The sequence below is a fragment of the Panulirus ornatus genome, chromosome 6 (assembly GCF_036320965.1).
Source record: "Panulirus ornatus isolate Po-2019 chromosome 6, ASM3632096v1, whole genome shotgun sequence".
In the NCBI taxonomy this organism is placed as follows: domain Eukaryota; kingdom Metazoa; phylum Arthropoda; class Malacostraca; order Decapoda; family Palinuridae; genus Panulirus; species Panulirus ornatus.
In genome coordinates this window covers 48008931-48025089 of record NC_092229.1, presented here as the reverse complement: position 1 = coordinate 48025089, position 16159 = coordinate 48008931, and the positions used below count along the sequence as shown (strand labels likewise).

The following is a 16159-nucleotide window of genomic DNA, read 5'->3' as shown; positions in this document are numbered from 1 at the left end:
TATTGTGTGTTGCTGGGACCGTAGTCTGTGTGTTGCTGGGATCGTAGTGTGTGTGTTGCTTGGTTCGTATTGTGTGTTGCTGGGATCGTAGTGTGTGTGTTGCTTGGTCCGTATTGTGTGTTGCTGGGTCCGTATTGTGTGTTGCTGGGTCCGTAGTGTTTGTGTTGCTGGGACCGTAGTGTTTGTGTTGCTGGGACTGTAGTGTGCGTTGGTGGGTCTGTAGTGTGTGTGTGTGTGTGTGTTGGTGGGTCCGTTGAGTGCGTTCCGTGGCGTACTTGGAGAGGGTGGGGTGGGGCGGGCGGTGTTGTGGGATGGAAGCGAAGTAGGTCGTCAGTTGGCATGTAGGATGTGGGTCATGGCCCCAGGGGATGACTGCTCCCGTCTGGCAGCGTCGTGGTGGGTGGAGGGAGAGAGAGAGAGAGAGAGAGAGAGAGAGAGAGAGAGAGAGAGAGAGAGAGAGAGATCATCATTGGGGAGAGACAGAGAGAACCCATACACAGACCCCACCCTGATCCCCCTGCACTGTTGTGTGGGATTACCCATACGTATTGGCTAAAGGTTGTGTGATCAAGTCTTCCCTCGCTTTTCTCTCTTCCATGGTGGATAGATGTAACCTTTTTTTTTTTCCCCTTTTGTATCTCAGTTGTCTTGAATTATAATTGTACCCTCTTTGATGATGCCTTCCTCATGTCCTTCCCTTATTAGTTCTCTCTGCTTCTGTAGGTTCGATGACCAGACACGGGAAGCATGTTTTAGCTTTGGCACCAATACACACGACGCCAGGGGACACTTTGCTGAGTATTTCCTTATCCATGGAATGAAATGCGACTCATTATGTTTGCCAGCAGACAGCTAGTCTCCTCTGGTCCTTTCCTTACGTAAGTCTGTGGTGAGAGGTTAGGGACGATGGCCTTATACTCCCTAAAGTCCCTCACAGACAGACAGAGACAGACAGACACACACACACACACACACACACACACACACACACACACACACACACACACACATTATTCCCGTATCTTATATCCAGCTAGTTCGAGGGTCGTACCGAAGCCTTCCCTCACTGTGACCCATCCCCATCGGTAATGTTCATCAGCCATGCGCCAGACCAACTCCGGTGTTTAGGTCCCCTTGTATGCTTGATGCAGTCTCCATCATCCCGTACTTTATTTTTGTGCTCGATTACCTGATTTGACTCTACTGTTGTGTGTGTGTGTGTGTGTGTCTGTCTGTCTGTCTATGCATGTGTAATTACCTCTTTGTTCAGCATTTTTTTGTGTCTGTCAGTCTGTCTGTGCGTGTATAATTTCCTCTTTGTACAGCATTTTTGTTGCTGTTGTTTTGTGTGTGTGTGTGTGTGTGTGTGTGTGTGTGTGTGTGTGTGTGTGTGTGTGTGTGTGTGTGTGATATACCGTGAATGCTATTGGTAGGTTACAGTTTAGAGTTTTGTGTTCATGTTGCCTCGTCACCTATCCTGGTAGGTATATGCACATGCTTTATATACCTCATCTTATGCCAAGTGGCCATTAATGGACCAGGCTAAAGTGGGGGTAGGATGAACAGCAGGGTTGGCTGTGAGCTGGCTTTCCCCCGTCCGAGACTGAAACTCGGGCCCGTGTGATTGATGGGTCACGACGCTAATCTCTGCACAAAGGTAGGCTCTGGTTAGAGCCTGGTTTCGATCCATGGACCTTTATGTCATGCGGCCAGCACGCGCGCGCGCACACGGTCGAGTACGTGTGTGTGTGTGTGAAGGGTAGAGTTTTACACTCGTGTTACCCCGTCCCATAACCCAGTAAATAGGTACCATGTCTGTACTTGTATGTATGAACACACACACACACACACACACACTGTAGCTTATGCCAGGTACCCATGTTATCGACTGTGGACCGTCTGCCGTGACCTGGATTCGAACCAATGCGGGTTTCGTGGTCCCACGCAGCCCGTGCATGCATGACGGGTCAGTAGCGCTAGCCGCTACACCACAGAGGTGTGTGTGTGTGTGTGTGTGTGTGTGCGCAAGTGCCAGACTGGTGGGGTCCCATCTCTTGAACTTTCTCTAGTGTCATACACCTTCATTAAACTTTTAGTTAATATCAGCAATAACAGATATGTTACTCTGTTTATCCCATTCAACCGCCACTGTCAAACCATACAAACCATTCTTAAAATCTTTTCCAATAAGTACACGCGACTTTCTTTTTTCTTTTTAACCATATTCCAATATTAAGGTATTAAGGAATGGTTGTATATGTCGCAAATAAGATGAAGTTACTTGAGATGTAGAGGACTGGACCCTAGAATGTAGTTGTGTAGCCATGGCAACCGCGAACCGCTCCGTGTAACTTGTTTACATACTTTTGTAGCATTTCGTCCCTGCGTCTTAATGCCGTGTTTTTATTTATATCTTGTTCTGAGCTCTTTTTTTTTGCTTTTTGTTCATATCATGAATGTCGTGTGTGTGTGTGTGTGTGTGTGTGTGTGTGTGTGTGTGTGTGTGTGTGTGTGTGTGTGTGGAGTAACAGTAATTTACCTTGGTTGGTATGTAGGCAAACAACCTTCCTGGTGCAGATAATTGCTGGGCCTCTGCTGGTGTTTTGACGTTGAGGAGTGGAGGGGGGGGGGGGGGTAGATGTGTCTGCGGTGGCTGTTGGAGATCCTGTACCCCCCCCTCCCCCCCTTTACGACTAGGTGGACGACGGTCGATGATTGGGTTGTGGATGGTGGTGGTAGTGGGGGAGCTGTTGCTCTAGTCCACCCCCCCAACTCTCTCTCTCTCTCTCTCTCTCCCCTCCCTCCCCAGCCGTCACCATTGCCTTATTATAGCCAATACCGCCGTCTGTACCGGTATATTGTATAGAATTGTGTGTGTGTGTGTGTGTGTAAGGTTGAAAGCGCAAGCAGCTGGATCCATTTTATTTTAACGTGAAACAAAGAAGGTGGATAACCTCGGCTGTTGTTGGTAATGTTTGTGTAGCACTTCCAATCCTCCTCTCAGAGAAGACAGTTGATTCACTCACTCAAGTTTACCGCGGGATGTTTCTTCGTCAAAGGGCCAGCCGTTACAGGCACCCGACGGAGTTGGAGCGTATTGAATGGCTTTTAGTAGTGCAGCATGAGAGGACGTTTTGGGCTCTGTATATCTCTCTCTCTCGCATTGTTGTTAGTCACATTTTGTGAAGATTGTTTACAAGCCAAACTTAATCTCATTTGTGTTTCCCATCACCAAGAGTATATGCAGATTCTCATCAATTACTCTTCGTATCCGAGACCTAGGCTTTTGGGGGTAGGGGATGAAGGATATAGTATTTCATAAAGCATTATTTACATTTGGTGGGACGGCAATATCTAGACAGCTTCACTGCGCACCCACTTGCGCACCACGTTCCACTCGGCGGCGGCGGCAGCAGCAGGCCAAGATTGCATTCCTGGGAACCCCCGTATTTTTCGGATTTGCCTGTCTAGTGGGTATGTATTAAGGGATTTGGGTGTCTCTGGAACCTGCTTGGAATGCAGTCACTAGGAAGGAATCGACAGAAGGCAAACTTTATGTGGTATGTGTCGAATTGTCACGCATTGATATTGCGGTTATTATTGCTGGTTTATCATCCCAGTCCTAATATCACTGGTGGTGTACCTAGTATTTTTGTGGCCTGAGTTCGTGCTTAAATCGGCTTCGGTTATTGGTGATGCACATCGCACATTATTCCCTTCCAAGGGTACAGTTAAAAGAAGAAAAAAGTTGCTTTAAGCACCCACCACAAGCGCCCTCAATAACACTGAAATATCGGTCATGAGACAGGCACCTGCCTTAACATACAAGCACACATACCATAACACAAAAGCAGGCATTTAAACCCACAAACACCCACCATAACTCGCAATTACAGCCTTCATGACACACAAGCACCCCCATAACAGAAATACCCACAGTAACAGACAAGGCCCCACCATAACACACACACACACAATAACACTCAAATTTCCCACCATAACACGCTTCGTCAATCACCACCACAAAGGTAACATGTTAGAGACGCGTTGTGTTTTGATTGGGGGGGGGGGCCTTGGGATATGGTAGCCTAGCCTTCTGACCTACCCCTTCCTTAATGGTGTGGTCAAATACCAAACTATTACACCCACGGGTCGTGCTGAAGTGTCGTACCGTCGAACTTTCTTACTTAGTAAGGGGGGGGGGGTCGAACCGTCCCTTTGTGTTTAAGGGGTCGTTGCGACGTACTCTAGACAGTCTTTCTGGATCATGATTCCTTTTTTTATTTATTTTCTCTCGTTTATGATGTGTGGAGAAATTGTAAAGTTAATGTGGGTAACGGTGTTGGTAATGGTAGTGGTTAAGTGTGTCGCGCTGTTGGAAATGATACGCGCGCGTTGGTGACATTAGCGGGAGGACTGTTGGCGAGTGTTGTGGCGACAACACTCGTATCACTGTTGGAGGTGGTAGTTGGAGGTGTTGGAGTTTTGGTGGTGGTGGTTTGTGTTGTATGATCTTGGCGGCAGTGATGTCTGTAGTGTTGTTTGTAGTGGTAGTGGTGTCTGTAAGGATGGTTCTTGTGGATATGTTGTCTGTAGTGATGGTTGTAGTTGTACTTGTGTTTGTGACGGTGGTTTTAGTGCTATTAGTGTCTTTAGGAATGGTTATAGTTGTAGTGGTACCTGTAGGGATGGTTTTAGTCGTTAAGACTGTAGTAGAGATGGTAGTGGGGATTGATGCGTTGGCTTTTGAAAATGGTTATAGTGGTTTTCGGTAGTACTGATGGTTGTTGAGGTTATAGTAGTGATGGTTGTATTGATTGTGATAATTGTGGTTGTAGTGTTTTTAACTGGTTTTACTGGTGATAGTTGTGAAGTAGTTGTAGCAATGTGGCGTAGGGCATTCATTTCGCCTCACACCTGGATGTTCAGGACACAGGATCGTTCATTTTACTCTGTGAGCTTCTCAACTAAGTCATTGGAGAAAACAGAGATAATTGAGAGAGAAATTTGAATGTCAAGGTAGCGATCTGTAGCCACTGAGGACACAACAGTCGTCACAGAAAACCTTGCATGGAAGGGAAACAACGCTAATGGCTATTCCAGTCATGCTACTAGGTTAATGAGTGTACCAAGGATTTATTCATGAGACAAACGTACAAAGAATTCATCCGCGTTTATGCTCGTTTTTCGTTCAATTTCACATCCATTACGTCAGAGAAGTCGAACAGAAGGCGAAAAATATAATGATTCTATGTAAATCTGAAACCTTAGGTAGGAAGTGTTAGGTGGTGCAGTGGTTAGGTTGCCAGGAGCAGGACTTGACTCCGGACACATGAAAATAGAAGGACTGTTATTTGAAGTGGCATTCGCCATGGAGTCTACCAGAGAACGAGAGGCGATCCCTAAAAGTAAGCGACTTGCAGACTTTTTAAAAAGCCACATCTCTTTCAGCAAAGACAAGAAAACTTGTTGGATGAATTGCTGAGCATAGGCCATAAGCTCAAAATGTCGTACGAAACACAGGGGAATAAAAGAAGAATGAGCTATCCATGACATTGAGAAAAGTCAGAATACTTTCAGTCGTATGAAAAATGGAGGTCACAGAACACAAACACAACAGTGGCCCCACAAACTTCAAACTAGGGTACGTACACATACAAATTACAATAGCCAGGAGATGAGTAAGTGATTCGGTGCTCATAGGGAGCCAAAAACCGACTGACATCTTCCTAAACAGTATTCGCTTCCATATGTTACAACAGATCTGTCCAATCTTCATAGGATTTTAAGAGGGTCATTTGAGATAACTCTGCACCACTTCTGAAATTATTTTGAGAGGGCCATTTGAAACACCACCGCACCACTTTGGAAATTGTCATCCACCCCAGAGATGATCCATTCATATCTTTCTAACCTCTGGTTGCTTGAGAAAATTTTTCCAACCGGATGAGTTTCTGCTAAATTCGTTAAATAGGCTTCATGTAACGGGCTGGCTGGTAGACTGCTGGAAGTCCGCCATCATAAATATAAAACACGGTGTGTGCACTGAATATTTCATGGAAAAATATCTGGGACTTTTGCAACATCTCTGAGAGTTTTGAAACTGACACATCTCGCTACTTCCCAGACGACGAAGCAAAGCAATTCCAGGAAAAAGAAAAAGGCCTATAACACTGACATTGCACATTATTCAAATATTGAAGAGTCTTTACATGCAATTTGACAAACTATATGGAATCGAGTAATCTACGCTACCCAAGAAAACATGTTTTCACAAGATCTTTTCCCCTCTCTCAGTTATTGAACAACAGTGGTAAGGTTATAGAGGCACTGGAGACAAATAAGGTACTTATGTGGTGTACATAGACTTTGCAGAAGTGTTTGATGAATGTTACCGGGATGACATACCAGATAAAATGAGGAGAGGGAGAACTGGTGAAATTGTTAGATGGATATACAACTCCTTAACAAACACCGTAACATGTACTAGACAAAGCTCTTTCCATTGTCTACCCTGTAAAAAGTACTGCTCCCTCAGGAACTGTACTTCCACGCGTTCTGTTCCTCATTCTTGTTTGTGACAATATTAACACTCATGAATAACAATTTCGTATCCTTTGCAAATGTCACTGGAATAAGTTTGAAAATCGGATCATTAGAAGATTGAGAAACTACAAACTGTTATATACAAAATCATCCTCTGGGCTGCTGAGAACAAAATTCTTCTCACTGGGGATAAACTTTACCGGTATAGGAAAAATAAAGATATCAAGAATATTACAATGTTGAATGGGCACAGCCCCCATCATATCATGATCAAAGTATCCAAGACCCTGGGACCCCAGAGTCATAAGTCTGATAACCTCCCCTAAATCAAGCAGCACAAAGCAACAGTTGCCTAAAGCAAGAGGGACATTACAAGACGGGGGAAATTGCTGCAGTTATCGTTCAGAGATCTTTCACAACCCTCACTAATGTCATTAAGCTGAATTATTGGGATCATTCAGGCTGTGCTCTCTGGAGAGCACACGAGGGACTAGTATCATTATTTATACGTAGAAAATCTTACCAGGCATGGTCCCAAAATTACGAGTAGAAATAATTCATTATTGGCATTCAGGCTTGGATGATTGTTAAATACTATCCTTGGAAGCAGAAGCAAGACAAGCACAGATAGAAAGTATTGTTGAACAACCAGAACACAATTCACCACGTTGCCTGTGGACTTTGGAAACAGGAAAGGATGCATGGAGAAAGTTAAAAGAAGGCTTGGAATAGGTATTTATAAAGTCCAATAGACTTGCTGGGTATCGGTTGCTATGCGAGGCCTGCCGGCTGCACTTCCAACAGCTTTCCCAGCCATCAACCCACCTGTCACTTGAGCCCAGTCCCAGTTATGGGGTGTAGAATACTTCTGATGCCAACACCAGGTTTTGATAATGGCTTTACCTGTTGTAGTGTTGGTTGTAATGGTTTTAATGGTAGCAGTACTGGTTAAAGTAAGTCAAGCAATGGTTGTAATGTTTTAGATTGTTGCGGTGGCAGTTGAATTGGTCTAAGTGATGGTTGTAATGGTATTAGTTGTAGTAGTGATGATTTTAGTGGTTATGATTTTGGTTGTAGAGCTTGTAGTGATTCTAATGATGGTTGCATTGGTGATGGTTTTGGTTGTAGTGGTTCATGGTGATGGTTGTGCCAGCCTTGAGTACAGGGTTACTGGTACTGGCTGGCTGGTTGGTTGGCTTGCTGGCCAATACTGCTGCTGCTGCAGTTGCAATCAATAGTGCAAGCTGCCCTTGCTGGTCCCCCACTAACTCTACCTCTCATCACCACCATCACTGGTCACCATCTCCACCACCAGTACCACCCCACCAATGGTAACCATCATCACCACCACTGAATAGCTGCCTAAATCAATAAATCCAATATTTATATATTCATTTAATACCTCCACCATTAGTCACCATCTCCACCACTACCTTCACCACTTGTTATCACCTCCGCCATCATTCAGGACCACCACAATTACCTTCACTCCTTGCCACCATCACCACTACTCTTATGCCTCTACCACTGGTCACCACCACCCTCACAATCTGTCACCATCACCTCCACCACTGGTCATCATCACCACCAGTACATCCGCTACTGCTCAATCACCGCCACTAATTACCACCACTACCAGTTCTTCCACCAGTTGGCACTTATCACCACCACTACCTCCAGTGATAGTCACTCACCACCATCAATAACTTCACCAATAGTCCCAGCCACTAGTAAGGGGAAACAGCATTGCTACCCCCTGCTTCAGTGAGGTGTGTTTTTTTTTTTTTTTTTTTTCTTCCCCCAAAAGAAGGAACAGAGAAGGGGCGGTGAGGATATTCCCTCTAAGGCCCATTCCTCTGTTCTTAACGCTACCTCGCTAATGCGGGAAATGGCTAATAGTATGAAAGAAAGATATATATATATATATATATATATATATATATAAGATCTTGAGTGATCGGGGCCTGAACATGCAGGAGGGTGAAAGGCGTGCAAGGAATAGGGTGAATTGGACGATGTGGTATACCGGGGTCAACATGCTGTCAGTGGATTGAACCAGGGCATGTGAAGCGTCTAGGGTAAACCATGGAAAGTTCTGTGGGGCCTGGATGTGGAAAGGGAGCTGTGGTTTTGGTGCATTATGACAGCTAGAGACTGAGTGTGAACGAATGGCGCCTTTGTTGTCTTTTCCTAGCGCTGCCTCGCACAAATGAGGGGGGAGGGTGTTGTTATTTCATGTTGTTCCAATTCACTCTATTCCTTGCACATACATGCATACTTACATACATGAGCTTCTTGCTTTTGATAGGTTTTGAAACCTGTTGTTTGATGCTAATATTTAATTGTAATGTAGTTGCTTCTTTTAAACGTGCAAAAAGGTGCTACTTGCTGCGGACTTTGAGATGGCCTGCATGTTAACTGTGTAGAGCAGTCTTTTCATTGATAATTTTGAAGGGGTCTCATTTTTAATGGTAAGTTACTGCATGTTGTTTGCTGATTTAAAAACGTGTTGCTTGTTTGTGAAATTTGATACAGGATGTTTGTTACAAACATTTAAGAGAGGCTGCCCATTTTTTGCTTTTTAACTTTGATTGTGGTAAAGCCCCTTTAAAAGCATTAATAACTCAATGAGTTTTGATTTGCTGAATTTGATTTTATTTTTGAATTGGAGAATGTGTGTGAAAGGTGAAGGGGATGGTAAATATACACAAAAATAAGGTAAGGATGTGCTTCAAGGGGATGAGACAGGATGATTTGAGTGTACTTATGAAAGGGTAGGACATGGAGGAAGTGGAGTGCTTTGGATTCCTGGGAGTTGACATTGTAGTGGATGAAAACTTGGAGATGATGTAACTCAGAGGATAAAAGAGTATACTAAGATCTCTGGAGCATTTAGAGACATGTGGAAAGGGAAGTATGTCTTTTTGGGCATAGATGGCTGTTTTAGAAGATATCATATTCTTGACAGTGTTTGGTGGAGTGTAATGGGCTGTGGATGCAAAGGAAAGGTAAATGATGGATATATCAGAAGTAGAATATCTGAGAAAATGTGATGTGGGATGGGTTGGTTATGGAAGGAATGATATTGCTCCTTACCTACCTACATGACCTGCAATTAAACTTTGCCAGAATGGAATGGATAGTGTCCCACTCAGTATGTCTTGCTTGATAAACAATACAGCACTCTTTCTCTCCTTAGATAATTCTCATCTAGGGTTCAGCTGATCTCGACCATATATCGAATTTTCTGTTGAATGCTTCTATAGTTTCTCAGTGTATGTTTCTTATTTTACCTGATATTACATTAAGCAATCTTTTCAATATTTTTGCTGAACTCATGAAATTTATACTTGTGTGTCTTCCATGCTGAGATGCTTTTAGATCTAATATAGTATTCTTGATGCTCTCATTTTGCTGCCATGCATAAATTATGTATATCTCTCTCTTCATTCTAGTCAGTAAAGTGTGAGTTCTGTCTACCTTTCAGGATAGTTTATATGTTCCATAGCCTCAGTTTTGCTTTCTTAGTTTACCTTGAATATTTTTTTTTTAGCCACTTTCATTAATAAATGTCCATAGTTAACTATATCATATGCTTCAGCAGGATTTAGAAAAACTGTCCATTCTCTTACAATATTTTATATGTCATTGTAGTGTACTTTTACCTGGTACAAATGTCTTTAATTATTAGTGATGTTAGGCTAATTGGCCTTTACTCTTTTCATACTAGCTTAAATTCTCTTTTGTTTAGTGAGCTTTTATATGATATACACTGGGTTAATTGATGCTTGGTCTCAGAAACATTGACAAAGGTTTTAATATTGTCATCTTTTCTTTTTAAGGAAGGTTGTTGAGATCCCATTAGGCTTGGGTGCTGATCTTTCTTTTAATTTGGTCACTTGCTTCAATTTTGTCCTTCTCTGTTACTTCAGTATCTGTAAATGCATGCTCATCATCCTGATTGAATACCTCATCATCTATTTTTTCTTTCTTTTTTTTGTGTTGAACACAGACTTGTGCCAGTTGAATAACATTTAGCATCTTTTCTCAAAGTTGCCTTCTCTTTAGTGTTACCCCACAATTTCTGTGTCAGATTTTTTTTCTTTCTTCTACAGATCTACTGTATCTGTCTATTTCCTCCAGAAACTCCCATTAAGGGGGTGGCCACAGGAAAAGTTTCAACTTATCCCTGTCTTTACATGCCTCCTGCGCATATACTATTCCATGCATTCTCCCTCCAGTACTCTCTGACAGGGCTGACCAGGGTGTTGTGTTTTCAAATGGTTCATTGGGGTTTGAACAGTTGGAAAGATGAGGGGCATGCATGGGATAAAATGCATTACGTCAATATGGGGATATGGAAGTCATTATGCTGTCACCGGGTGCTACCTTGTTGAAGCAGGGGGAAGCGCTAGGAATGTGTGAAGGCAAGCATGAATATGCACATGTGTATATATGTATATGTCTATGTATGTATATATGTTGATATGTATATGTATGTATATGTGCATGTATATATATGTATACATGAGTGGATGGGCCATTCTTTGTCTGTTTCCTGGCACTACCTTGCTGATGCGGAAAACAGCGATTGTGGCTCTTTCCAATATATATATTGTGGAGCCTGGATGTGGAAAGGGAGCTGTGGTTTCGGCGCATTACACATGACAGCTAGAGACTGAGTGTGAACAAATGTGGCTTTATTGTCTTTTCCTAGCGCTATCTCGCATGCGCATTGGGGGGAAGGGGGTGCTGTTTCATATGTGATGGGGTGGTGATGGGAATGCATGAAGGCAGCAAGTATGAATATGTACATATGTATATGTTTGTGTATATATATGTTGAAATGTATACATATGTATATATATGTATATATGCATGTGGATGGGTTGGACCATTCTTTTGTCTGTTTCCCAGCGCTACCTTGTTGTTCGCTGATGATACAGCGCTGGTGGCTGATTCATGTGAGAAACTGCAGAAGCTGGTGACTGAGTTTGGTAAAGTGTGTGAAAGAAGAAAGTTAAGAGTAAATGTGAATAAGAGCAAGGTTATTAGGTACAGTAGGGTTGAGGGTCAAGTCAATTGGGAGGTAAGTTTGAATGGAGTAAAACTGGAGGAAGTAAAGTGTTTTAGATATCTGGGAGTGGATCTGGCAGCGGATGGAACCATGGAAGCGGAAGTTAATCATAGGGTGGGGGAGGGGGCGAAAATCCTGGGAGCCTTGAAGAATGTGTGGAAGTCGAGAACATTATCTCGGAAAGCAAAAATGGGTATGTTTGAAGGAATAGTGGTTCCAACAATGTTGTATGGTTGCGAGGCGTGGACTATGGATAGAGTTGTGCGCAGGAGGATGGATGTGCTGGAAATGATTTGTTTGAGGACAATGTGTGGTGTGAGGTGGTTTGATCGAGTAAGTAACGTAAGGGTAAGAGAGATGTGTGGAAATAAAAAGAGCGTGGTTGAGAGAGCAGAAGAGGGTGTTTTGAAATGGTTTGGTCACATGGAGAGAATGAGTGAGGAAAGATTGACCAAGAGGATGGATATATGTGTCGGAGGTGGAGGGAACGAGGAGAAGAGGGAGACCAAATTGGAGGTGGAAAGATGGAGTGAAAAAGATTTTGTGTGATCGGGGCCTGAACATGCAGGAGGGTGAAAGGAGGGCAAAGAATAGAGTGAATTGGAGCGATGTGGTATATATATGGCACTGATCCTAACAGTTTCCTTATAGGATCAAGTAAACCATAGAATGTTGCAATCATGGTGTTACAGTATGAAAATGTACTGAGGAACTCACAATTGATAATACAGAAATAAGGTATCAAGCATGGAAATTTGAAAGTGTAAATTATTAAAGTGATTGATTAAGGAAAGTGAAATAACACCACTGGGCATCCAACACTCTTCAGAACAGATTTAAGATTGGAATGGAGTCAGTCAGGCCCAGATTAGCACAGAGACAACTTGCAGTGTGTTGATGTTTGTTTAACCTGGGGAGCTGACAGGACATGCACTCATAATCATTCCAGATCCTAGCTGGGGAGAGTCTTAGTCATGTGGTGACACAGAGAGTAAGTATTCCAAGGACACAGTCAGAGCATAGCTGGAATGCAGCCCATACCAACTATGTTCTTGGGGCGTGCTAGACCTAGCAGGCGCAGTATGCCACCATAAACAATGTACCCAGTGACTGGCTAGACCTGAAGAATGTGGTAACCTGCTAGAGCACAGATGCCTTTATGCATGAACACCTAGAAGTGGCATGTTAACAGTACAGCTAAGCTTGTGTTTTAAGGACCAACCAAATGAGCTAATACACCATGAAGTTACGTGTGACACCAGAGATCTGAGGCATAACCTCAAGTCATTATGATATGCAGCAGGAACTGTTGTAGCTTACAGGGTTTGATATGTGATTATGTTAATTGCTATCCCATGATTCCTTCTTTTTTCTATCAGTTTTGTATTGCATAACTCACTTGTATTTACTGATACTGTTGATGTCATTATACAGTTAGGATGCTATCTCTGTTTTTTTCAGCACCTTTATCCATACATGATCACTGATTGTTTGTAGTATTGCACCTATTTATATGATAGGATGTTCTATTGACTTTTTACAATTATACCTTTAACTATCATGTTACACGAATCCATATCATTACATTTAGGTGTTAAATGTTAGAAAGTCAGTGGCTTTTCCCTTGTGAAGGTGAGTGGTCACAGAAAGCCCTGAAGTAATGTATAGGTATGTATATGTGTATGTGTGGGCATGTATGTATATACATGTGTATGTAGGTGGGTTGGGCCATTCTTTCGTCTGTTTCCTTGCGCTACCTCGCTAATGCGGGAGACAGCGACAAAGTATGATAGTAATGATAAATATATGTATATGTGTGTACCAAAAAAGGCCCAGTCCTCTGTTCTTAACGCTACCTCGCCAACGCGGGAAATGGCAAATAGTTTAAAAGAAAAAGAAAGAAAAGTATATATATATATATATATATATATATATATATATATATATATATATATATATATTATATTATATTATATATATATATATATATATATTCTCTTGTTATTCTTCTTCACTTTCCTCAGCAAATGATAATTAGTATAAATGTTCCTCCTCATTACTTAAGTATGATGAATATATATATATATATATATATATATATATATATATATATATATATATATATATATATATATATCCCTGGGGATAGGGGAGAAAGAATACTTCCCACGTATTCCCTGCGTGTCGTAGAAGGCGACTAAAAGGGGAGGGAGCGGGGGACTGGAAATCCTCCCCTCTTGTTTTTTTTTTTAATTTTCCAAAAGAAGGGACAGAGAAGGGGGCCAGGTGAGGATATTCCCTCAGAGGCCCAGTCCTCTGTTCTTAACGCTACCTTGCTAACGCGGGAAATGGCGAATAGTGTGAAAAATATATAAGTGGGAGGGGCTTTTTCCTGTGTGGCAGGGTAGCAACGGGAATGGATGATGGCAGCATGTATGAATGCGAACCTGTGTATATATATATGTATGTTTCTGTGTTTATATATGTATGTATACTTTGATATGTATATGTATGTATATGTGCGTGTATGGGTGTTTATGTATGTATATATATGTGTGTGTGTGTGTGTGTGTTTGTGTGTATATGAGTGGTTGGGCCATTCGTCTGTTTCCTTGCGCTACCTTGCTGATGCGGGAAACCGGTTAAGTATGATAAATGAATAAATATGAACGAGTACATACTTGTATAGATCTACAGTATGAAATATTTAAGCAGGTTCACATACTTATTGCGAGGCCTTAGTTTCATTCTAAAAGTTTGCATCGTAATTCTCAAATCTTGCTGTTGCAAAATCTTCCTCTATGAAAATGTCATATAGAGACCCCAGGTTCACATAATATAATAATGTTATTGAACTCTGCCTGCAAGGGCTTAAATCATCAGTGGAGTCATCTCGGCAAGGTCATATCATTGTCAGTGGATGAAAAGGAGTTCAGTCTCGCCAAGGAGCTTCTTTATCCAAAGGAGTTCATCATTTTTCCAGTGTTGATTATCGTGCAGCCTTGAAGCTACAGGAGTCCCATGAAAGTGGCACCTAGGATTGATAAGATTGCATTAAATACATGCCCTTATAAGTATAATGTTTTTGAATAATTAGGAAGATTAGTGTATCTGTTACATAGATTTGCTTCCTCAGCCTTTAAGTGTTGTGTACTCAAATTTTGAGAGTTTGGAGCCTGTGTGATAATAGCAAGACAGCTCCTATTAAAACCAGAGTGGCAGACATATAGGACCACTTGAATTTGCAATTGTGATGTGCCTTTTCTGAAAGACTTCTCCTTGAAAGATTTAATACCTACTTAACTGAAGTGCAGCATATTGAAGATTTAAGGCTGAGTGCCAAAAAGATGAAAAAGGATAATGAGTCTAACTGAAATTTTTGCTGTGATTTTCACATGTTGTCATGCAAATGATCTGTATTGTACAGAAAAAGGGTATGAATACCTATCAGAAATATGATAGTCCATGAATGATATAAATATGGTAGTCAAAAAGTGATTTAACTGAACTAAGTAGAAATTTTGGTGGTGGCGGAGGCAGTGATATATGGGCGGAATTGCCGCCCTCTGCAAGCATCACGAACAACAGATCACCAATTTGGTGGGCCAGAGGTGCCCACAACCATATACAACCAGACCTAACCACACCAACACCACGTCCACCAACCGAAAATGTGTCAAGCAGGACGAGTGGGTGGGATCCCACGTCAGGAGGAAAGGTGGCGGGTACGACGGTGATGGCGTCATGTTGGCGGGGGATGGGAGTCCTGCTGGGGACTTGCGTACCTTCCCGCCCCACTGACCCACACCCCACCCACACCCCCACACCCCGTGTAGCTCACCCTTCACCCACACCTCCGTCCACTGGAGCCTCGGGTCGCACCCTCAGTGGTTCACCCGCTCGCAGCCGTCACCACCATCACCAGCAGCATCAACAACAGCAACATCAACCATCAGAGGGTGCTGGTGCACGCTACCTGCTGGTGCGACCTGCCACAGCCACGCCCCCCTCCCCTCGCCGCCGCCGCCACTCTCGAACCCACATGACTGGTGTCAGCAGCCATACTGCTAGTGGACGTGGCGAAGGGCGGGCTGGGCGGGCAGCAGACGTGGAGGGTACACCACCCCTACTCTTGCTCTCACAGGCCCTCCACCTGCCCCCCCCTCCACCACACCTCGCCTCTCTCATCTACACTTACGGTACACCTCACAGTTACACCAGTTTATTCTGCGGATCAACATGGGCAAAACACCTCTCACCCACACCCTGCATCTTGGTAATCTAGCAAACCAAACAGCTACACATTCATAAAAGTTTGATAAATCTTCCTTACTGTGTTTGTGATTTTAGCAGACATAAAATCCATCCCAACAGTGGCAGGTAAACAAATCATCCGAGCATGCTTCATAACCATCCATATACATAACTTCCCAAGTATGCATTGTTGGAAATGTAACAATCAACACCATATCACAAGACCTAGTGGTGTTTTTGATTTATCAGTGTTATGTGTAATAACATTGTTAAGGGAAGGGT

General features: G+C 42.8%; 1 protein-coding gene across 6 annotated transcripts in view; it reads left to right on the top strand.

Moving 5' to 3' along the window:
- LOC139749205 (E3 ubiquitin-protein ligase ZNRF1) overlaps positions 1-16159 on the top strand; it is a 271792-nt gene that overhangs the window by 225284 nt on the left and 30349 nt on the right. Inside the window, exon 2 of one of the 6 annotated variants that reach the window (XM_071662892.1) lies at positions 14760-15822. The exons of the other annotated variants lie outside the window; for them this stretch is intronic. Coding sequence (XP_071518993.1) covers positions 15360-15822 — 463 coding nt within the window. The 5' untranslated portion in view covers positions 14760-15359. The remainder of the gene's footprint in view (positions 1-14759; positions 15823-16159) is intronic. 6 annotated transcript variants of the gene reach the window in all.